Source organism: Euwallacea fornicatus, chromosome 1 (genome assembly GCF_040115645.1).
Source record: "Euwallacea fornicatus isolate EFF26 chromosome 1, ASM4011564v1, whole genome shotgun sequence".
In the NCBI taxonomy this organism is placed as follows: Eukaryota; Metazoa; Arthropoda; class Insecta; order Coleoptera; family Curculionidae; genus Euwallacea; species Euwallacea fornicatus.
In genome coordinates, this window is record NC_089541.1 from 3,843,125 (window position 1) to 3,867,677 (window position 24,553).

General features: G+C 33.6%; 1 protein-coding gene across 6 annotated transcripts in view; it reads right to left on the reverse strand.

Annotated features, from left to right (window-relative positions):
* Positions 1–24,553, reverse strand: part of LOC136339960 (uncharacterized) — a 195,100-nt gene that overhangs the window by 75,210 nt on the left and 95,337 nt on the right. For 5 of the 6 annotated variants that reach the window (XM_066283642.1, XM_066283653.1, XM_066283622.1 and 2 more), the window contains 2 exons: positions 18,284–18,551; positions 1,235–10,239 (listed from right to left, as the gene is read on the reverse strand). In XM_066283642.1, the coding sequence (XP_066139739.1) occupies positions 10,145–10,239; positions 18,284–18,551 (363 nt within the window). In that variant the 3' untranslated portion in view covers positions 1,235–10,144. Of the gene's footprint in view, positions 1–1,234; positions 10,240–18,283; positions 18,552–24,553 lie in introns of those variants that run through there. The other variant, XR_010732231.1, reaches the window with a different exon arrangement.

The window sequence follows — 24,553 nt, forward strand, 5'->3', positions numbered from 1 at the left end:
TGTATGATCGAGCTAAATGAACTTTATGACTCAATATGGAGCTATATAACTTACTGTAAATGTAGATGTGATACTTATTTTAATTTCCCAGATACTGAGATTTTTTACATATTTTTTAATGAACTCTGAAATACCTCATAAAGAAGGTGTTTAAAATTATGATATGGAAATTGTGGAGTTTAAAATTACGTTTCCAAATGTCCTTGAAAAGAATTATTCAGTGTCCATGTAGAATCCAGTTTAGTTGATTAAACTTAACATTGGCATATCAAATCGTTTTTTGGTCAATAAATGTATTAATGAAAACGATTAATAACATATGCGATTTAGCAAATGATTGGAGCGATCATGTCAATAGATTGAGATTATTAATCGCCCATTAATATATAAGTGAATTTCAATATTTTTCTTCTTGAAAAAAAAATTGTTTTAGATTTATTATAAGATAACTAAAATAATTAATATTTCCATTTTCAAAGGGAAATTGAAGTGTTGTACGAATATTGCAAGACATTCGTGGTTGTATTGCTGGAAATATACGAGTTGTTTACGTCAAAAATACAATCTCGATGACAGTGGTAGAACCTTGACAGGAAGCAGAAAGACAGATGACAAAAACGTTTCTATCTTACCTTTGACTGTCGAGTAAGCGTCAAGGAGGATCACAATACTCTGTTTTTTTGATTTTGCGTATACTTGGTTATCTAAAATAAAATAGTTTATTGAAGTAAAAATATTTAAAACTAAGAAAAAAACATTTGCTAATTAAAAAAAAAAACAATTTATTGGCAACAAGTACAATATTTCAATGCAAATATCGCGAAACCGCATCTTTGTCAAAACGACCCAATTATTTGCAATTTTCATATTTCGTTTAGTTTTGGAAATACCGGGACCGGAATTGATATTTTTCCAAAACGAAGTTCTTTTAGCTAGATTTTCGAGCCATCTGACCCTCAAATGAGGCAGATGTTCAGTTTTTAAAGTGATCATTAATCAGCTAATAGAGCTGAGAATCGAACTTGAAAAAATGTAGAACGTTCCTGGAAATTTCGGAATTGGGAAAAAACTAGGGCTTATTAAAGTTTGATTGGTGATGTCTCATAAATCAGTTGAGCAATTTCCCTTAAAAAAATGATATTGATTCTTGGGGTAGTTTTTAAAATTGTATCTAATTCAAATGGCGTCCACCAAGGTTTTGCTGTACGAGCAGAATTGAATAAAACAAAACCTCTCAATATAAATTTTTATTTAATATACTGCAGGTATACTTTCTTTAACAATAAACATTCAGATAGTTAATCGTAGTTCCTAAATATTGACGAAATATTTTTATAATATGTACTTACAACTTACGACTAGATCTTAGGCCCGGTCATATAATCCATTTAAATTAAGAATAAGACACACACAGTGTTAATGGGGTCAACCCGAACTAACCTTCAGATATACAACCAGGCCACAAAACTGCTACTATCGCAAAACCATTTCACCCTCATATATTCAACCCCACAACAAATAAATCGTATGATTTGTTATAACAGATTTGTTTTATGTTCTATTGAGCCATTTATATTTATACATTTAATTCTAGAGGCGGGTATTATATACATAGAATACTTGAGTTCCTTCGTTTAGTTTAAATGTGGAATTTTTAGCATTTATACAGAAGAAACAATATTGAAGTGTGCAAGTAAATCTGCTTTACGATCGTTCCATTGGTTGCAAATGATTATTACAGATATATGGAAAATTAAATTGAACATAAATCGCCACAAAATAATACAGGGTTAATCTCAACATATGGTATAAATGGATACAAAATTTAACTCTTTTTGGATAATTATGTTCAATATTACTTTATGCAGGTGCGTAAATACGTGCTTTCTTTTCTTTAACTAAATGTGGAAAAGGAATTTTAAAATCTCTTCGACTTTGAATTATCGTTCAGAACTATCGAGGTTCGAGTATTTTTAGAAGTACCGAAAAAAAGGATAAGAAAGATAGAACGGAAATGATTATGAAAGGAGCGAAAATTATAAAATGAAAAGCAATAAAATCTGTTTTGGAATCAAGTCCTTAATAATAAATTATAGTGAATACATAAATAAAATGATAATAAAATAAATGCGATTAAAGTAAAATAAAAGCTGAGATGGAAAAAATTTGAGAAAAAAATTACAGAAATTGTCTATCAAGCATTACAATTGGAATTTAATTAAAATCGGTATGTTTAGAATTTTATACACATAAACCCAAAAAATTCGAAACTTTCAAACGGTAGAAAACGAATCTTTTTTTCTGTTGGACGCTAAGTATATATGATATGATGACATTTGTAAATTATTTTTTTACTTAAAGAAAACAGTCCAGTACAACTTGAATATGGGTAATAACCGTCGAAAGAACTGCTTCTGTTTGTTTTTTTTCTCAATTTACTTTCTGTTATATCTTTTATTGCAATCAATGGAATTTCCGCAAAGCGAGTGGGATGGTAAATTTTTGCATTTTGTAACTTTAACGTCCTTCACACTTATCTCTGTCCTACCTTGCGTAACTCTTTTCTATCACAATTTTGGTCGTTCTGAAACATGAATCAAACATAACATAAAATGTTATTATTCAAATTTATTTAAATGAAAGATACTGATGAATCTGCCGTATTTACGCATCTGTAGAAAATTATTTTATCGCTACTTTCCCCAAAAATTGGTAAGTTTTTTATTCATTTATTCCATATTTATTTTTCATTTAAATCCCATTTTTTGTTTAATATGTCCAATTATTTGCTTTATTTCGTTGCTATCGTTGGTGATAAATTGCCACCAGTCGAATGATCGTAAAACAGATTTTGTTTTTTTAATACTTATCTGATGCTTACTGTAGTCACTTGTGCGTCAGCGTTAAACATTCCATGGTTTTCTCACAGAAAATAATTCTTCTATTTAATTCTCGTTTATATTCGTAACCGTTTAACCCGTATTCGAAATTAGGCCATACCAAATGTCTATATGTAGATTTGATGAGTTATTAATTATTAATTTTGAATGTGCGAGTCTCCTTTATCCAGGGAAAAAGCATATTGGGGCAACATAATGTAACTAATTAATTAACCACCGTAAGTTCTCAGTCTATTCGTCCCAATGATGCTTTGCAACTTTCTCCATAAATTATTTCCGGATTCAGAAAGGTTATAAAATTAAGTAATTAACTTCCGTTTAATAAAATTAAACGCAAATGAATGAAGGCGTAATTTAGGTATCCGCAGAGACTTAACAAGGGTCCGTGTAGTATTAGCTGATAAGCGGAGCTGCCTATAATTTTCGGCTAATGGCTTTGGGGTTCTTTCGTATACCGGTCTCTTGTGTGTTTATCGGACGACGACAATGTAAAGCTCTCGAATCCTTTAAACTATGGACTGGCCACGTTATTTCATTTATCTAGCCCGGATATCGGTCGAACAGTTGTGGGAATAGTTTGGCTTATGCTAAAACGGTAAGTGCATCTGAGAACTAAATTCGTACTATGCTATAAAATGCTGCTGTGAGAATATGTTGCGGAATAACTTTCACCAATAAATATCGACAGGTTGAATTTTCATGTCCAGAGTAGCAATCAGCATCATATACGGTAAATATAAGTTTCACAATAAAAGAGAGCTAGCTTCGGGTTAATTTTTTTTTAGCTCGGAACGAGAGGAATTAGGAGGATGTGTATTTGCCGTGAAGAATTCCTAGCTTGCCAAAAATCTCCAGATTATGTGGATTGCCACACGATGGATCCGGTCTTCTCTGACTCCGTTTGATTGGAGTTTTGGTGCTCTAATGCTTTTCATTCACATTCAGTTCAAATATACAACAGCTCTTATCGACAATAGGAAAGTTTTTCTCTCGTCACACACACACACACACACATACGTTTATACACACAGAGAAGATAAAGAACTAAACACTTCAAGGGAAATGTAAAGACATTGATGCGCCAGTATCGGCAAGACAAACGGTTGGAAGCACGCCAAGAAATCGCCCTCATCATAAAGGAAAATTATACTGGAAAAAATTTAAAAAAAACTGTGATGGCGCAAAAAACAAACTTCATTGGTGCCATCTATGAAGATGGTACGACACGTTGCATAAAGATATGGCTGGTGCATAGACTGGACACTTTCAGATAGCCTTCAGTACTTTGGCCATTGGTTAATTTGGTGAACATAAGGGGAATTTTGTGAATGATTTCAACGAAAATAATTGTAACAACCTATTGGGCCACACGTACAACCTAATTATGGACAGAGAATATGATGGAGCATTAGCGTGCATATCAAAAACACAGTGACGCAAAAAGACAAATTAAAAAGTAAAATTTAAGAAGGTTTAACTCTTGAAATTCACGAACACATAGTAAACTAGCTGAATAACTGTTTTATAAACAGACAAAGATTGCAGCAAATTCAGGCCAGGTGGAAAGGCAATAGTTAAAACTGGACCATTCTGAATCCTCGTTGCCTCACTAGACGAATAAGACAATTTCGGTTTCTTTTCCCTTCACCCACTTTATCAGAACATTTCGAAATGTAATTTTTTCTCAGTCCTTTTTCTCGCATTTTATGAATGATTACTTATGTATGGGTGTACGTATTTTCGTCACAGCGACAGAAAGGCCAAGCGGTCGACAGTTTTTTGCCTTAGAAATAAAGATTTTTTATGATATTACTTCTTCTATTCTATATTATTTATTTTAATAATAACGACATACAGAGTTTAAATAAAAAAAAAGGACAAATATTAAAGAGTGATTTTACATTCGAAAATATTAAGAAAGTTCGTTTAAACATGGGCCCTCAAAAGCCCCCTAACGACCCTTTGAAGATGGCCCTCAATAAATGCGGAAACGCATATAAAACCTAGGAGGAGGAGGAGGGAGCTACATTGCTTAACATATTCTTGTACCATTCAACGTTGATGTCAATATTAACATCGAAATAAGATTTCTTCTCTAAAATTATACACGAAAGGTACTCTTGAAAAATTGTCGTAAGACGAACCTTTCAACAGATGTGGCGCTTTAAAGGAAACATTGCAAGGTAAGAAACTGAAATTACGTAGTGAAATTGTCTGGTAAAACAAAACTTTTTTTTAATGGAAGTTACGAAACGATATCAAAGGTTAAGGAACGAGTGCAAAATCAATTAAAAAATTTCACTCGGCTTCTCACCTTGCAATATTTTTTTTAAAGCGGCATATCTCTTAAACGGTTTGCCCTATATTTTATCAAGAGTACCTTTTCTATGTAATTTTAGATAATAAATTATATTTCGAAATCGAATTATCATAAAAATTAAAGAATACAGAAATATGTTAAGTACACTTAGTCCCCCACCCCCTCTAGTTCCGCATTTCTTGGAGACCACCTTCGAGGAATCGCAGCTCCCTTAGGACGATTTTGTGGACCTATGTTTATATCAACTTTCCTTCATATTTTCGAATACAAAGTCAGTACTTAAAATATGCCCCCTTGTTTCATTTACACCCTGTATATTGCTTTTATTTTTAATAAACTTATACACTAACTGCTTTATGCATTACTTACCCGATATTCATCTATCTGACGAACTTTGAAGATAAGCTTATTGCTTCCCTTCGTGGCGTGATGATGACTAACGACGAGAAAACTTTGATTAAAAATGTGAAACTTCAAAGAAAAACTCGCGAAATCAGGAAGCAATTCCTAGCAACCACATTTTTACGGAACGAGGGCAATTACTTTAAACCTAAATTTACAGTGACTAAACCTCTCCAAAACCACAGGAATATTGTTCCTGACGTCATATTTACTCGAGTATTAGACTGAAACTTCATTTTGAAAATCCGGCACGGCAGTAAACAGGGCTCGTACCTTAAACGGGGCTGTCCATGGTTTAGGGGATTTTCCAGGGATTAGCTACGTCGTCGAACGCCAAAACCTATTCTCCCTCACACATTAATATGTTTGGGTTGAGGAGGGTTATGAGCAGTCGTAACTCAATATTAGCTTCCGAAATTCTGTTACATACCTCTGCCCTGGTTCTGTCCTCTATTTTCACACAAATGGAAAGTCTGAACGTAAATGGAAGACTTAATACACTAAGTTAGGTTTCAATTCTCGGTAAATGTACCTCTGAGCGCATGATAAGACTAATTAGATAGCCTGGGGAAGACATGGGATGAAACACATTCCAAGACCCACATATCATTTGAGTAATTTATATTCATCATACACCAGAGCATGCAGTGTAAATAATCCCAATCGAGCAGATGTTTCAATCGTGAATTCCACAAGAGATTTAACAGAGTAACACTAACTCGCGTTTCTCCTTCAGCAGCATTTCCCTTTGGGCAACTCGGAGGTCCTTTGTGAAAATGACATCCTCTGGCTGCTTATGAAAATCAATAAATGTATGTAAATCTTGCGTGCTGAGATGACTGCTTGTTATGTAAATGTGGGATAGTTTATGTATGTGCCTGCTTTAAGATGTCGGGACGTCGAAAAAGAAGCTTCTGCTTTGTGACGAACAACAATTGGGCCAGGAAAATGCCTCCGTTTAAAGCCGGATATTATGTAATTCGAGACTGGAATTTTCTTTCTATTCATGAGATGTACTGAGATTATGGTAATTTAGGGGGTTGTCATAAATTGGAGCAAAAATCCACATAAGAATAGTTGATGAATCTATAGAACAGAAGAGCTCAATTCCCTAAGGCAGTTCAGTTCGATGCTATAAAAGATCCTTTTATACGCAAAACTGAAAATTGTTGGTTATTTCACATTTTTCTCGTCGATTTATATTTTGAAACATAACGTTATTGAGTATGATTGAAAGTTTATTTCACGAGATTTGTGTAGAATTTAGTATATGTCATTTCTAGATCAGGGCAGTAGTCCTCATATTAAAATTTATAGAAACTTCTCAATCTCCATTTCTTAGAGAAATGTTAATCACGACTGCAATTGACCTTCGACAAGAGTAACAATTTTCGAAATTTCCGTCAGTCGCGGCTCGTTCGTTAGAGTGGAATGAGTGACCTTTCAAAAATTAAGTAGAAAAGCGTTGTGCATGTTTTAGAATTTTAGTTCATTGCTAAAACAAATGTGTCATCAAAAACACATCTAAGTGTTAGGTGTGTTTTTGATGTATTTAAGCTCAGTAAATTTAATATCCATGCATGTAACAAACGCAACTAAGAAACACTACAAAATTTACTAAACAAATTCTGGAGGAAATGCCCTTCTGGAATCAAATTACATGTGTATTATAACAAAAAATTACTAATGTATTTTAGCAGCAAATAACCTGATAAATGTGCATATTTGTGACGGCCTTTTTAACATTAATGGCCCTAACGGCTAGCATCTGTTAAGGATTCTTAACGTTTGCCGTCCATTAAGAGCAATTTATCATGTGCATATTGAGGTATGTTAAATGTAAATAAGAGTATGGGGTAACGATGAAATACTTCTCTGATATAAACCCTATTTAATGGCCACATTAAGAACGCAGCAGGGTATCTCGGTATCGGCTGGCTGCCTGCACTTGCTGCACGTCTTTTAAAGGGGCCCTGAGAGTTTTCGCATGACAACAAATGCTCGTGCAATTGCAGCTATCAACCGAAATCTCTGTCAACAGCCGTCTCGTCTCGTCTCGTCTCGTCTCGTCTCGTCTCGTCTCGTCTCGTTTCGTCTCGTCTCGTTTCGTCTCGTCTCGTTTCGTCTCGTCTCGTCTCGTCATCTGCGATCGCACGCGACTTGTTTTCTGCCAGTAACGTGCGTTATTTATTTGTTTTGATTTGATAGTTTTTGTTCTATCTTTTTTTGACATAGAGGGTGATGCATTAACAATAGGATAACCGAAAGTTGATTGTTTCGAATATATACAGTGTGTTAAAAGTTAAAATTTCAATTACGTTTTGTGCCAATGCTCTGAAAACATCTAGGTTGGTCACTTGAAAATTTGTAAAGTTATGTTTTTTTAGGGGAGGAATTATGTCTTCTAGAAATTGAAAATACACTTGCTTTGTTTTGCGTTTAATTTCTCGTATTATCATTTTTAGACATAGTGTCCGTTAAATAAACCTTTTTCCAAAAACGGTTCGAGATTTTGAAATGAAACAATAATACATCGTTAATGGAAAAATAATTGTTTTTTCAGATTTAGAATCGAATTTCATGTTAGACATGCCAGGTAAAACGTTATTACCTGTAAATTCTGTAAAGTTAACTGTAAATAATGCTCTGTCTTAATAACGCGAAAATTGCAAAGCTTATTTCGTTTTTTACCTAAAAAAACGTAACTACAAATTTTCAAGCATCTGACTTAGTTATTTCCAAATAAGGCCAAAAAAAATTAAAATTTTAACTTTCAATACCCTGTATATCTGAAACAATCAACTGTCGGATAGAGCATATTTTCTCCAATTGTCACCATTTGACTTGTAGTATCTCTAGCTTTTCGTTGCCTTATTGTTAATGTATGTGAATGTTTGCACACGTTTTTGCTAATTTTTAAATGAATTTCTAGTCACAATGCTGCCGTAAAAGCTGCCACTGATTCCCATGTGCGTTTAGTATTCTGTTTCAGCTCAAACCGGAGACTGATAAACTTATCGCTTATGAGGTACTTAACATGAAGCACTTAGAGGGATGAAGGCTTATTCTCAGTTTATCATTTATATTGAGAACTAGTACAAATTGAGAAAAATTTTAGCATAGAAAATTGCAAAGGAAAAGGTGCTATTTAAATAAGTAAACGATAAAAGTAGGGCATGAAGGGCCAATAAGGTTTCACCTAGGGAGCCCGCTCTTCCTTAAAGAGGTTCAAGATTGAGCGCTGGGTCGAGAAGTGGTGATTAACAAAGCCATCAAATGGGACGTGGTGGATTCAGTTCATATAACGTAACGGGCCTTGATGGTATAATCCTTGCAATGTTGCCGAAGGGACTGGACACAGACCTTCAAGCATGGTGAATGGCTGTCTCTTTTCGCTTTTCAGTCCACGCACGTGTTACATACAAGAAAAGCAATTTCTGTATAACATTTAAGTTCCATATTTCAGCTTAAATTTTCATGTTAAATCGGGTAAAATAGGTAGATAAGCGTTTTGTCTATCTCATAGGCTCATCGCTTATTCTGGCAAGGTTTAGGACCCAGTCATTGCTTCTTCCTTACATCAAGGGCGGGTAAAATTGGTAAAACTTTAAATTAGAAATTTAACTTAAAGGAATCCCTAAGTTTTGCTTAGAAAAAAGTTCATTAATGGAGGAATTGCGATTTAATCATTAGCGCAATGTTTCTGAATATTAATCTCAACATGACTTCAATGTGTTTTTTCACTTTTGCTGCTGAGTCTAAAGTACCAATAATGTGCCCTACATTTCTCATAAATGTGGAGAACGCCCTAGTTACCTTTTAAGCACAGCTTTAACAAAGTAAACTTTAAAGGGCTCAATAAGTTATCTTATGACATTCATTGTCGATAATTTTTACATTATGTACATCGATCACATTGTTCAAACCTATGACTAATATATTACAAACGGGAAACATTTATCTTATTACATCGCTATTATTGATTGGTTAGGTCTTTGTGTAAATTATTGCCAGATTTTACAAAAATTTAAAAACCAGTGGGGCAGACGCAAAACATTAGAAATCTCATTTCCTACATTTCGATTAAATGTTGCGTCACTGCTTCACTGATTCAGTTAAAATTATTCATTAATACCTAGCTAAATAGGAATATTATTATTTGAAATTGGTTTTAAAATTACATTAAATTCCAATGCATATTTCTGCAACGGAATGAGCGGAAAAACAAACTGGGAATTAACAGACCTAAAGTAGATTCGTTGTAATTTTAATTCAACCACTTAAAAACTTAACAGTTGTTGCAACAGTTGATTTAGTGTTCGTTGTTAATTGTTCCAAATTGTTAAAAAATAATTATTATATCATTCTCTATCACTCAGTGCTAAACTTAAACGTAACTTGCGTTTGGAAATATGCATTGTTGTCTGGTAAAACTAAAGGAAATAACACAGTCTCTTATTCTAAGGTCGCAATCAAGTTTCCTCTTCCCTTTCTTTTATTCACTAAAGCAAACTTCACTAAGTCATCGGAACACAACTTTCGAAATGGACGACAGCACACAAAAGAACATCGTTATGTTGGGAATAGTCGACCTCCATCTGGCACTGTTTCCAGGCTCTGAAACAAAAGTTTTATTTTACACAGAAGGTAAATGTCGCTTCTAAATTGGTTCCTGAATGATGATCATACCGGGTGGCCGTTTGAAAACGAAACACGCGCAGCGCTGAACAGCAAAGAGAATTTATGAAAAAACTCTCGGACACGCAAAACTTATTTTTGAGGGGGAAACATTTTAGGCTAATTGGGACTTCCCTATCTGCGACCCCTCAAGCGAGAGGGTGTTCATCTCCAAAATCTTAAATGGAAGAGAGGGTCGAGTACTTTACGACCCTCCGAGTTTCAAGCCTCTGCTATCAACACAACCAAGACGCCGGCTTCCTAAAATGCGCAAATTCAGTTATCCACGTTCATTTATTTTACCTTTTCAACTTTACTACGATAAGTTCAGTGCTATTTCCTTTATTTTGTTTTTATTATGCAAAAAAAAGGGATCTTTTCTAAGTACTAGTAAAACACGAGGAATTATTTTTTTGTTATTTATCCGAAAATGTAACCGGACTACATTTCAGCATTAAAAGTATCGGCGAAAGAAGAGCGATAATATTTCGTTGGGTTCTATATTTTAAGTGATACTTAATAGAACCGAAAGTAATGTAATAAATATGGCATACTCAATTGCTGAAAGGGTACAAATAATATTGCTTTCTTTTGGAAACAATGGAAATACTAATAGAACGGGTCAAATCTCCAATGAATTACATCAAGACCATTTTAGTTACGTTCATCGAAATATGTTTTGGATTTAGCGCAATAAATTCGATAAACTCGATCGGTAAAAAATAAAAGTGTCAAGCTGAAAATGCGGTTGTGAGTGAGGCTACCAAGGTGCCGGTTTTGGAACACGTTTTTTAACACTTTACATTAAATACAAAAAAATTGGAGGTGGTACCTCATATCAAGCGTATGAGCATTCTAGTGATTTCAAAAAATATATAAATTTCATCCGTACAAAATACATCTAATGCAAGAACTTAATGAGGATGGTGTTGACAGGCGTTTGCAATTTTATAGAAGCTAGTCAGAACGGACTCTAAATGATCAACAATTCCTCTTTAATGTATGTTTCTCAGACAAATTCTTGAACGGTGCCATGAATCGGCGTAACTACCGTTACATATCTGATGAGAACCTTACAATTATTCACCGCAAAAATTGAATGTTTGGGCTGGAGTTTTGCTGATCCTTTGCAAGGCAAAATGGCAATTTTACTGGACAACGGTATTTTGAGTTATTGAAAAACGCCATTTATCCGGCATTAATAGGGATAATTTGAAACGATAATCAATACCTAGAAAATTATTTGATACTTCAGCCAAACGGTGCGGCATCTCATTATGCACTGACTGTTCGGCAGTATTTAGATCAACCGTTTAATGGGAAATGGATTGGAAGAAGAGAGCTCATGGAGTGGCCTCCCCGTTGTTCAGACTTAAATCCATTGGATTATTTTTTACGGGGTTACTTAAAAAGTAGCATCTATGTCCCCGAACCAGCACCTTTGGATGGCTTACGCTAGCGGACAATTAACGAGTGTAATCAAATCACTCCACAGATTCTTCAAAATGTTCGACGGCGGTTTGAACAAAATCAATATTTTATGAAGATCGAAGGTCCGAAGTTCCAACATTTACTTGTAATAACTCGACTTTTACGCACAGAACGTAAAACGTAATCTCTATTTTTGTGTCAGAATCTAATTAAACTTAAGTAAAACCGTTGTAAGTTGTTAAGTAAATGTTTATTGCGCCTGCGTAAAGACCACTGTTTTCTACTGCATTATTTAACTTTTATCCGAATATTTTTTGTTACCGCAGTACAGTGGAACAAGTAAAATAATTGAACGTAAAAAACTGAATTTACCTACCCTTGGGAAGCCATTATTTTGGTTGTTTTGATTGCAGAAACTCAAAACACGGCGTTTATAAAGGGGCCTCTTGGGTTTTAGATTTTGGAATTAAACATCCTTCCACTTAAGAGGTTGCAAAGGGAGGAGTACGAAGCAGTCTAACATGTTTCCCCTTAAAAATAAGTTTTACGTACCTCAGCGTTTTTTTATTATAAATTCTCTTAGCTCTTGTGAATTGAGCCTGTTTTGTTGTTAAACGACCACCCTGTATATTTTGTCTAAATGAGTTTCAGAAAAATGCGGAGATAACAGTTTATTTTAAGCAGCTGCTCCAATCCAGTGTTACCTTTAAATGTAGTTATGACACTTAAGTATTAATTGCTCCTATTTAGAGAACTCAATAGTATAACCGTTTTGTTCGTAATGAACTCCTGCAGGAATAGTTCCCTCTACCAAGACATACCACAAACAATGAACAATAAGTTACCGTTCACATCACATAAACTCTGCTGCATACTTGCTAAAATAGTTCCAAGGGACTGAGTATCATGTTAATTGGCAAAATTAGATTGCATTAAATTTGCTTTTGAACCTGGTTGTTGCATTCCTCCTTAAAGACAATCATCGCTAAGTAAATTTAAATTACGGCATTTGATATTACTAGAATAGCTCTACAGGTAGAATTAATAACCGGTACTGGATCCTCGCTTCGGTTAGTAGTCTCGAATGAATGAGTAATATCGGTCAAAATAGGAATTTGTGTATAAAGTTTGACAAACGCTAATACAAGACATGTAAATCCTATTGCATTGTAGTATTAATTACCTACATGGAAAGAGCAAAATATACCCCCTTTATCCCCTTAACGTCTCATCAAAAAGTCTCTCCTAAACAAGCAGCTTCCCAGTAAAGTAGATTTATCACCTTTAGCTTTAATGACAACCTTAACTAACCCAAACTAAAGTCATTAAAGCAAGTTTGAAAACACCCATCTCGGAATAAGTGAAAAACTTTATAGCCGAGATAATGAACGTCCATATGGCACGGTTTGCCCAGAATCTAATAAAATTTATCTGGAGCAGCACGATATTGGAAGGGCGACTCTTTAAAATAAAGCAAGAAAATTCGATTATTTAAGGAGTTTTAAAATTTGTTTGGGGTACTCAGGTTGCATATCTAATGAACTGTATGAGAACTAAGGAGATAATTCAAGACTCACAATGGAAGCTTCAGGGTCATGTTCTAACGATCAAATTCAATTCGATTGAAGTTCGAGTGAATGATGGGCTTAATTTTCCAAAGAAGAAAATATAAATTTGTTTTGGATCGAGTAAAAGGACACCTCATTGAGCAAGCGCAGAGATGACTCTCGAGATAGAAAAAAAAGATGTGATTTTTGCATATTGGACAGAAGAAAAGAGTTACGACACGTAATCTTCCTTCATCACGGAATTAACTTCATGGTGAAATAAGTTAATTTCTCGCTTGGTGAATAGCTCTTCTAACAAAAATTCATTAACATTTTTCGAGGTTGTGTGTTGAATTAAGATTTTCGGTCTCGTCACTAAATGTTGAATTTAAATCATTTTCCATTCCCTTCATATCCTTTTTGTTTCACTTCCTCTGGGACCCCTCATTTAGTTCGGTCTCTCGCTTCGTCGTTTTATTTTTCTCTGACTAGAATTTTTGATACACACAGGCGATCTTAATCAAAACTCTCGCAAAATCACAATCTTTGCATTCTGTATCAGATCTATTTCAATTATCATCTTGTTATTTTCCGCCTTGTGGTTCTTTACTTCGGAATGTTTATAGTGTTATATATATAGATAGCACACGATTGTGTGCTACTTATAATTCCCTGTGTGCATATTCCTGATTGGTATATCGGAGGACGCGAATAAATTTTCTTCAGTTTCGATGTCTTTTTTGGCTTCTTTTTACGCTCTGTTACGGAAATTGAGATCTTCGTTTGCAGACCATTAACCTGGAAGATATGTCGACAGAGAAATGATAACCGCAAAAGACATCACGTGAAGTATACGAAATATGCACACATGCCCAAGAGTTTGAAATATTGAGAATTCAAATATGTATACCCTTCGTTACTGATGAGGGTAGAATTGATCTGGTCTACGATTTAAGAATAATGGTGTAGAGCGCCCCAGGAAGACAGACCCTACTGAAAATATGTCAAACTCGTGTCCCTTTTGAAGGTGAAAGAGTTATGTTTTAGGGTGGAATTATGAAAGAAGTACGTACTCTTTTACTGGTCCTGAAGTGAAAAATCTGTTGTATTGTTTTCATCAAGAATGTTTTATGTTCAATTGTGCGTTTATTTCGAGGAGCAGTGTGTAAAAAATTGATTTTTATATACCTCCTTATCGAACTACTATAGTACAAAATTATCTTGAAGAGAAAGGAATTCAAAGAATACCATGGCCTGCCAATTCTCTCGAAATAAAATGCATAGAACCTCTCTGGTATATGTTAAAAAGCCACATTAAAAGAAGGAATAATTCATTTTTTACCCTATAAGAATTTAAAGTTGCTGTACATGAGGAAAAGACAAGAATTCCTCGAGGACATATTGATCATTGGATCAATGATTTGCAGGCATGCATACAACTCCATGGAAGTAATACAGAGTATATATTTTTTTATAATTTTAGATTTTTTTTTAAATAAAAATTTTAATCTAATACAAAATAATTTAAAATTATTCGTATTAAAAGAATAAATATATATATTTTTAATTGTTTATATAATTTAGATTTATATTTGGTTTATTCGAATTCCCATTGTTTATGTGGATAAAAAAATATCATTGAATCTATAATAAATATAAATATTCGAAACTTTTGATATGTGTGTAGATTGATCATGAGTTTAACACAGATCAGGTTAATATAAGTTTCGAGTCTATTGACTTTCATCACATCGATTAATAATTAAGCGTTTTCTTGTTTCTCCACGTTATTTTACTGTGTCTAAAATTTGGTGTAGAAAACAGCCTTTTAATGACTAATTCAGGTGTTATTGTTCAGTTTATTATTATATTAAGTGTTTGAAAGTATAAAGTAGTCGCTTAAAAGACACAAAAACACCGTGTGAAAAGATGTGTTTCCACGTTGATTCTGATCAAGTCTCGACTCAAATGAAGATTGAATACAGTTTCCGAAATAGGAATAAAGTGAAAGCGATTCACAATGCTCAAAGAAAGGAGCGACGAAGCGCTGAGGACTGCTTCAGTTTGAGTGTAGGAGGCCCAGATTAAAGTTGGGGTGGAACATAGCTTTTTAGCCACAAAAGACGTAAAAGTAATCCTCAGCTTACGAGTAGAGAGAAAGCTTACATCGTAATGAGATAAATGAGGGTTGGAAATTGATGAAAAACTATTCTGGCAAAATGAACTATTACAAAAGAAAGATTGGAAAAACAAATCAGGTTTCTGACATGCAAAATTCATATTTTCAGAACAGCAAACTCGGTATAAGATTCGAAATAGGAGTGATCTCCAAAAAGTGAGAAATTACTAGACGCTATTTTAAGAAGACTAAAATACATTTAATTGTGAAGCATAAAATCGCCATAACGGGATTACTCGTTATACCTGCATTTTAAAACTTTTTTAATGTAGTTAAATTCTCAGCAGGAAGGGAATTTGAAGCCATTTATGTATATTACAATAGATCTGAAGCTTAGGACTTCTAGATGTTGTCCCTCGGAATTATCGATATATTTATTTTGTGAATTTACAGAGCTAGGTAGAGAAAACTGCAGTAATAATATTTGCAGTGAATACAGAGTAAAGTATATTATTTTAAATGAAAGAATCCGAATAGTGCTGTCAGTAGGTCCAAAGTTCCATTCAAGTATAGAACATTTAACAATCTTTCCCATCTTCATTATAGATATGTTAATTTGGTGAATTTGCAAGAGGAAATGTTGCAGAGGATGAAAGGATTTTCATAAAGGTTTTGTCCAATCCGAAGTTCCAGGTCACTAAACGTAGATTATTTCAATAATTTTTCCCTAAGAGAGAATAGAGACATTTGTTTTACAAATTTACAGAGCAAAATTGAAAAGTATTGGAAATTTCATTAAATTTGCTTTTAAATTTTAAAAAAGTCTCCATAGAGCTTCTAATAGTAGTTCCGAATTTTCAGGCCTCTAAATGTGCATTGTTTAAAAATCCTTTGCCGTAGTAATTATCAAATGAAGTCAAATTTGCAGAGCGAAATGGAAAAATTTGGCTCTAACAAAATTTACAAGCAATATAGGGCAAAGTTTGCTCTTTGAAGCGATAGAGTTCACATATAACTGCAGTCTACAGAAAAAAATTGCTGGTGCTTAAAATTAGATTATTTCAAAACAATTTTCCAGGATCAGATAATTTTGTAAATTCTCAGAGCGAAGTGAAACAATATTGCAGTAATTAAATTTATAAAAAATTTAGTGCAAAATATGCTCTTTCTCAAGATATACTTGTATAAAGGCGCCAGAAGCTTCCAGAAGTTTTACACCTTTGAATATTGATTATTTTTAGAATCTCTCCCTTCGTGCTGTACATATTTATTTTTTAAATATGCCCAGTGAAATATGTAGTAAGGAATAAAATTTATTAGACATATGGGAAAAAGTATGGTCTTTCAAGAGAAGTAATCTGCAAACTGGATAAAATTTCCGTCAGTACCTCCCAAGTTGCAAATCTTTAGATGTAGATTATTTCAAGTGTCTTTTCTTCATCATTGCGAAAATATATATCTTGTAAATTTGCAAAGAGAAATTGAAAAATGTTGCTGTATTGAAATTTCCAAAAAAAAATTATAGGGAAATTACGCTGTTTTAGATAAAATAATTCGCATAGGACTGCGGTTAATAGGTCAAAATTTCCACACCTTTTAATGTGGGTCATGTCAAAAATATTTTCCTTCGCCATTAACAACATATTTGTTTTGTAAATTTTCCACGCAAAATGAAAAAATATGACAGTAAAGAAACTTTAAGAAAATATGAGAAACATACTCTCTCAGATGAAAGACTTCTTGTAGAGTCAGTAGATCAATAATTCCAGACCTTTAAATATGGATTATTTCGAAAATTTTTCCCTTCGTCATTATAGACATAAATATTTTCGTCAAATTTTCCGAGCGGAATGAAAAATGTCGTAGCAATGGAAACTATAAGAAATATATGTTAAATTATGTCCTTTCAGACGAATGAGGCCGCATAGAACTGCTGTAGGTATATCCGCACTTCCAGACCTCTGAATACTGATTATTTGAAAAACCGTTTCTTTCATCATTATTTATCTTGAATATTTATAAAGGAAATTGGAAAAATAGTGTTCTAATAAAACTTAGAAGAAATATAGAGGAAAGTAGGGTCTCTCAAATTAATGATGCCACATAGAGCTGCAATGTGGACTCTCAGTGAAGAAATGAAAACATTCCTCAAATATGCGGAATACGAAGTATGATTGGAAGCACTTCATAGCTTACTCATAGGTGACTTTGATTTAAATGTATGTTGCTTCTGAATAAGTACTGGGACTACACAAATTTTAATGTAGAACTGTAGATATGAAGAGAGAAATGCATTAACAATTTATTATTACCGGAAGGTCTAGAAATTTAAAAGAAGAAAAAATTGATGATTGTGGTTTCTTCACTCGAAATTAGTACATGAAGAGAAACACGAGTGACATAAATATCGTAAATCATTCTTGACACGAGAACAGATTTGACACGTAAAATTACTTCACCTTACCTGAGCAACTACTTTGAGTAAACCCGTCTCAGCGGATGACTTTCGTAACTTTTAGCTCATTTGAGCAATTTGAGTAAGTAAAACCTCGTTCCCGAATACTAAACTTCTTCTTTCTTTAACATCACTTTTAATGCGTTTAAAGACTAAAGTTGGTTTATAACTGTTATTTATTTATACGATACAATTTTGCTAAGAAACTTTTCAAAATCCGGATTCACATGTCTTGCTTTCCTTCCGCAAACTTTCCGTTTTGTTCGCCGGCGTGTATTTTGAAAGTTTCACTAATGATCTAAGTTTGCAGTTTAGTGAGTTCGAAATGAGCGTTATGGGAACTTCTAACTGCGTTTTAAGTTGTTTTCTTATCTGCACAGAAGAATAATCGTATATTTTTAATTGGCAGGATTAACTTAGAAAAATTCTTACCTCCTAAAGGATCCAGTTGACTCTGCGATTGCGTGGAGCCCAATACTTGAGCCTGTTTCGGGTATTCTTGAATGGACTTCATATCCGACCCCTTGTAGATATTAAAAAGCGACGCATTACAGCGAATATTCATATCTCCATGGACAAAATTCGCCTTGTTAAGGTTTATGGTGATTTTCGATTTGGTATATTTAAGGTCCGGCTCATTTCCAGGCTCCACCTCTGTGGAATAGACTATGATGAGGTCGGAGATGTTTTCAGCAACAATCTGCGACAAAGAATGAAAAAGCTAATGCAGTTTCCGAAATTACTGTCACTAATGTTGGTGCAACAAATTGAAAATCGCGATATGAAAATAATACCGGCGCCATTTTCGAAAATAATCAGCTCTGCAAATTTCACGTAATGCAATTAAGCCAAACCAGGAAATTGATCGAGATGCGAAATTGCAATTTCACAGTCATAAATAGCGGTTCGGGTGGAATGTTGGATATAATAAATTGACCTAATATTGACCTATAATTTATTTTTATTGCTGCAAAAAGTATATAAAATATACAATAATGTTATAACATTAGAATGATCATCATCAAATAACAACCATTAACTCATAAGAGGCATTATACAGGGTGGCCATTTAACAGCCATTGGGACTCCTACGAGTTTATTTGTAATTTCATAAAAAAATTAATTATGGAAATGTATATGTGACTAATGAAGGTAACTTTTAAAATTAGTCACAACCCTGCAGGGTGTCCCCAAAAAGCAGGATATCTTAAAGTGTCATTTTTTTAACGAGACCACCTGCATTTTTTCACATGATAAAATCTTCGTTGGATTCTATGTTAGTTAGAAATCATGGCAACTCATACTGAACACTCAATTATTTAGCCATGAAGGCATGTTTTCCCGAAATAATGAACATTTCCATTGACATTTACGATAAATAGACATTATTTTATACCGAAATAAAGAAAATAGAATTATCTTTCATCTTCCCCCGTTAAAAAAACAACGTTCTATATGAAAAAATCAAGAAAATTGAAGTTAAAAATATAAAAATGAAATTTGCTATTGTGAACACTCTCTATGTATTTTTGTTTAAATGAGTATTCGCGCTTGCTAAGGTGATTCTACACGTGACTTCATTTTAAAATAATCACGATCTGACCAAAGGGGGGAATATATGTAGGAACCTTGTTTTTTTAAGAACTTTTTCTCGAAAATGACTGCGTTCTCTGATTTGTTACTTTATATAGTTAATGTTGGCTATAAAAAATACAAAGCATTTTTTCAATACTTATTAATCGTAAACCAGTAGTGACATAAAATGTACACGTAAAAAATTTGCGGTACACTGTAAAGGTCGGTAAAATCGTGTGCAACAGAAATACCAACAAATTTTCGTCGATTTATGAATACTCCCTTTGCACGAACCTAAAAAGTTATGAAAATTCGGAAAATTCCAAAAAAAGGCAACGTTTAAAAAAAACATGTTTTCTTTAGAAGTTATTGTTGATCATTTTTTATAGCGTTAAACAAGAAATATGGAAGAGGTTTTTTGAACATTTGAGTGAAATTGGTCAAGTAGTTTTCGAGTTATAGTTTACCACGTGCGAAATTTTGAATATTGAGAAAACCGCGTTTAAAGTTTTAAAAAGAGAAACGCCCAATGTAAGCATTCAAACTTTCCTTGGGGTTCTGCAAATGGTCATCTTAACAGTTTTCGAGCAGACCTCCCTTGACAGTTTTTCATATATCGGCAAAAATTACATTTCATGACGCCCCTCTTTTTTGGGACACCCTGTACGGTTGTCACTAATTTCAAAATTTACCTTGATTAGCCTTATATACATTCCCCTAATTGTTATAGTTGTGATATCACAAATACACTCATAGGAGTTCGAGGGGTTGTTAAATGGACACCCTGTATGTAGTGATAAAATTCAATTGGCTTTATTGCTAAAAAATACGAACATATCCGCATTGCATCAATTCAAGTTCCAATGACAATCTGTTGGGAATTACATGGGAGACCTGTTATTCAATCGGGATTTAGTAAATTAATAAACTCCATAATACCTCCACTAGTATAGATAACACTGTCCGCTCATGTAAACTGCTTTAATTAATGCTTCGTGTCGAAAACCACATTTAACCTGGAAATTTTATACGTAGTTGTTAGGTCCGTATACAATACTGTACCACGAAAAGGTCAAAAACTAAACCAAACTAAAACTTCTCGATGAACCTAAATTAGTTTTTCAATAAAACTTCGGAATTAAAATTGACACGGGGCAACTTCATGTAAATATTTTCCCTTGATATTTAATCAGTGGAGTCGAGCTTAGTTGGAAAACTTTGAGCTGTTGTGAGGTTTTGATATTGTTTTTCGTGTAGGTTGGATACAGCTCTATGGGATAAGTTAAATTAGTTCCATGATTGGTACTGTCGAAATTTTTACTGCAACTGATTTTTCGCTTCGATTTGCAAGCTGTTTCGTGCTAAATTAGCGCTGCTAATGGCCAAGCCGTTGCATCTTTTCCTAAACGAAAATACCATTTATGCTCCTTTTCCTTCATTAAAAACTATTTACTGAAATAACAATGGGTCACAGCCCACAGGCTGTCCAAATATTTATCCTAGACCCATGATGGCTACCCCAACATTTATTCTATAAACTTAATAAATTCGACGGCTTCGAAAGTTTGTCTAGCACTAGAGCTCATAATAATTGTTTTTGGCATGGCGAGTGAGACCAAACAAGTTAAATGAGTTTATAAACAACAAAATTTGGACGAAACTTTGTTCGAAATACGAGTAATAATTATCTTCGCTCCGGTGAATCAGACATAAACATTTTAATATTAATGAGGTTTAGCTGAGTTATTGTCCACTAGCATGAAACCTAGTTAGTTAACCTCGTTTATACTTGTTTCGGGGTTTATTATTTTCACTCGTAGTGTTGTTTCATCGCACATGAACTTTCTCATCTCGCATATAATGCTTCAATAGAGCATCCACTATAGAACAATACTTGATTATCTTAGGGACAAAATGCGGCGAATAGCGAAACTACGGTTCTCAAAGAGCCTCTATTTAATCATTTATCATAATGCCATATATATGTGTTATGTATAAGCACACATATAAAAAAATATAGAGGTTTCCTTTAGGGTCAAAAAAATAAGCCAATTTCAGTCAGTGAACGTGGAGGTGAGGGGCATAACAAATTGAATTTGCAGGGTCTTCTGAACCCTGCCGACACAAGGGACAGGCACCCTTGTCAATTCATTTATTATAGACTCAAATATGCCGGAGGCATCTTGCTGATCGGAGGTACAGGTTAATATGCCATGATGATTCGTTTTATTGGGCGAGATATTCAACAGTTGCGACTTCAGTCTAGGATAATTTAGCATATTGGGAAAGATTTTTTGAGCAGGAGATCTTATGGAATTTCTAGCAAAAATCGACCATATATACAACGGGAAAGTAGTGGGAACTATGAGGCAAGAAAATAACTATTCGTTTCCAAAATAGACCATACATGGACAGTGCGCGCAAGTTTCGCAGCGCCCGTAGGAAGTCGCGGAAAGTAGAGGAAAGAGATCAAATACTCTTCAAGTCTTTATTGTCCAGTAAAGAGGAGATTTTTGTGTTCAAGCTAACCCTCTACGTTTAATTATAATGTTAATTACTACGTTATTAAGACACGTTTCTGAATAATGAATGTTAAAAAAATTATACATAGAGGACCAATAGCCCTGCATGAATTTGTTAGACATTGAAGGAAATATTTTTCATTAAAATGCTGCAACACTTCAAATATTGTTTTTTGTTGTGCATTTTTTTCACGTAACACATATGTGTACAGGGTTACTCGTGAAGTAGATAAATGTACTTTTTCATTTTTTTTTTGTAATAGAACCTCATGTATAATATGAATTTTTGGAGTTTTAGGAAAATTCTAAACCTATTTCATATAACATACCCATACTTAAATCGAACAGTTTTCGAAAAAAAAATACAAAAAGTAGAAAATAACAATAAAACTATTAATACACAAAAAATAACAATATAAACTATTATAATCTAATGTACTAAATATGCGAACTATGCCCCGTTGACTTCCTTCCTGATAATGGGCAATCCGCAATTCAAGTTTCTCCAAAGCGTTTCTTATCATTTGAGGAGCCATTTGTTGATCTTTTTGAGTAATATTATTTCTTAACTCTTCTATACTGGTGGGCTTACTTAAATACACCCTATGTTTTGGATAACCTCATAAAAAAATTCATAAGGATGAGGTCAAGAGATCTAGCAGGTCGTTCTAGTTGTTACATTGCGCAAATATTTTAATAACTGTTCATTTTAGACATGGATATTTACACGAAATATGTTCAGAATTTCTCAAAGAACTTAAAAACGTGATCAGATCAGAGGTTGCATAAGGAAAAAATGAAAAAGTACATTTATCTTCTACATAGGTAACTCTACACACATGTCTGTTAGTATGAGTCAAAAATGCACAATTAAAAATAATATTTGACGTTTTCTACCACTTAAAAAAATATATTTCTTTCAATTCTTTACATATTTATGGGAGGCTTTAAGTCCTCTATGTATATTAGATCAATCAGTTTTTCAATTATAATATAAAATCGTAGTTTATTAGTAGTTGAGTATTGATTTAACCACCATTGGGAAAAGAACTTTTCCCTAGAAAACGAAAAATGGTGGTACCAATATGAACAGAAGTTAAATTTTTAGTAAAATTATTTTTTGCAATTGACATAGCGGTTCATCCATCAATAACGTGCTGTGGATAGTACTTTATTAACATATTATTAAAAAATGTATGATAATTATTGAATGTCGTTTATTCTCATAAACAAGAAAAAAATTCATATGCTGAAACGCTTTATTCAAAATAACAGTGACTCTGACTTTAAGTTTTAAACATATTTCAATTCGTACCTTAAAAAATTGAAGGAAAAGCTGTCCGACTTTGGAGCATAATCCATGACTTTCTTTCAATCTCAAAAAAAAAATTATAGGATTATCTTCTTTAAGGGCATCAATCGCAATATGTTTCGAAAATGAGTTAATAGTGCTTTGAATGAAATTTTTAGTGTGATTTCAGTGGCTTCAGGTTTTATTGGTTCAAACTTGTTGCAGTTTGATGGCAAAATGCAAGTCAAAACTCACATTTAAGAAAGTTCAACTTTATATTTTAGTTAAAAAACTGATCTATTTATAAAAATAAATCCTTAACATAATCCTAATCTATTCAAAAAAAGTGTTTTAGTAATGGAACAATTCTATTTCTGTAACTAACTTAAAAACGAAATAACGAGGATTCGTTCGCCTAAATTGAACTTTTCTTTTTAGGTGGAAAACGAAAGGTAAAGAAAATTTTTAATTACTTTACTGGGCTTATTTAAAAAAAAAAAACATATCAAGAGTGCTCTAGTCATTTTTCTCCATGTCCTATAGCTATCGAGAAAACCTATATACACATAAATTTGCTAATAAAAAGTCCAATTTTCTATGCAGATCGTATAAAATCGTCAGTTTCTTGCCAAAAGAGTATTGAGTTTGAGCTCTAAAAATGTTCTAGTGGCGCATTTTGGAGAACAAAGCAACCAGAAGAGACCGTTGTCGTTGTGAGCAATGTATAGTTTTCTTGGCAAATACAAGAAATTCATTGAAATAGATGAGGAAGTAGGGGCGGAAAATGAGAGATAGCAGTAGGGATATGTAATATGATATTTCCTAACCTATAATAATGTTAATAATGCTAACATTCCATATGTATTTAAATGAAATAGCAAATGGAGATATCAAAAGCAACTTGCTATCTCAGAAACTTAAAGAGATATTCCAACAGCGCTCCAACGAATTTATAGGGTGTTAGGGGACGCGTAGTGTCTATTAATTATTTAGAGAAATTTATCCAGAAATTATCCACAGTGACATAGAGAAGAAGTAGGTTGATCCTCCATAAGGAAATTTTGAGACAAAATACTAGTAGCAATCTTAGAAATAGGTAATGCTTTCTACTTAATTGAACGACTGACTCTTTCGTCGACTCTAGTACTTAAATACCGGAGGTCAAAGCCCTATCTACATACCCACGTGGTGACCCCTGGAGGCATCCTTTTCGCAATCCGGATAACCCACTTCGGAGTACAAAGACAGAGGTAATAAACGCGGAAACGGAAGTATGAATGTTTAATGGGTGAAACCGGAGAGCGTTTGGACACG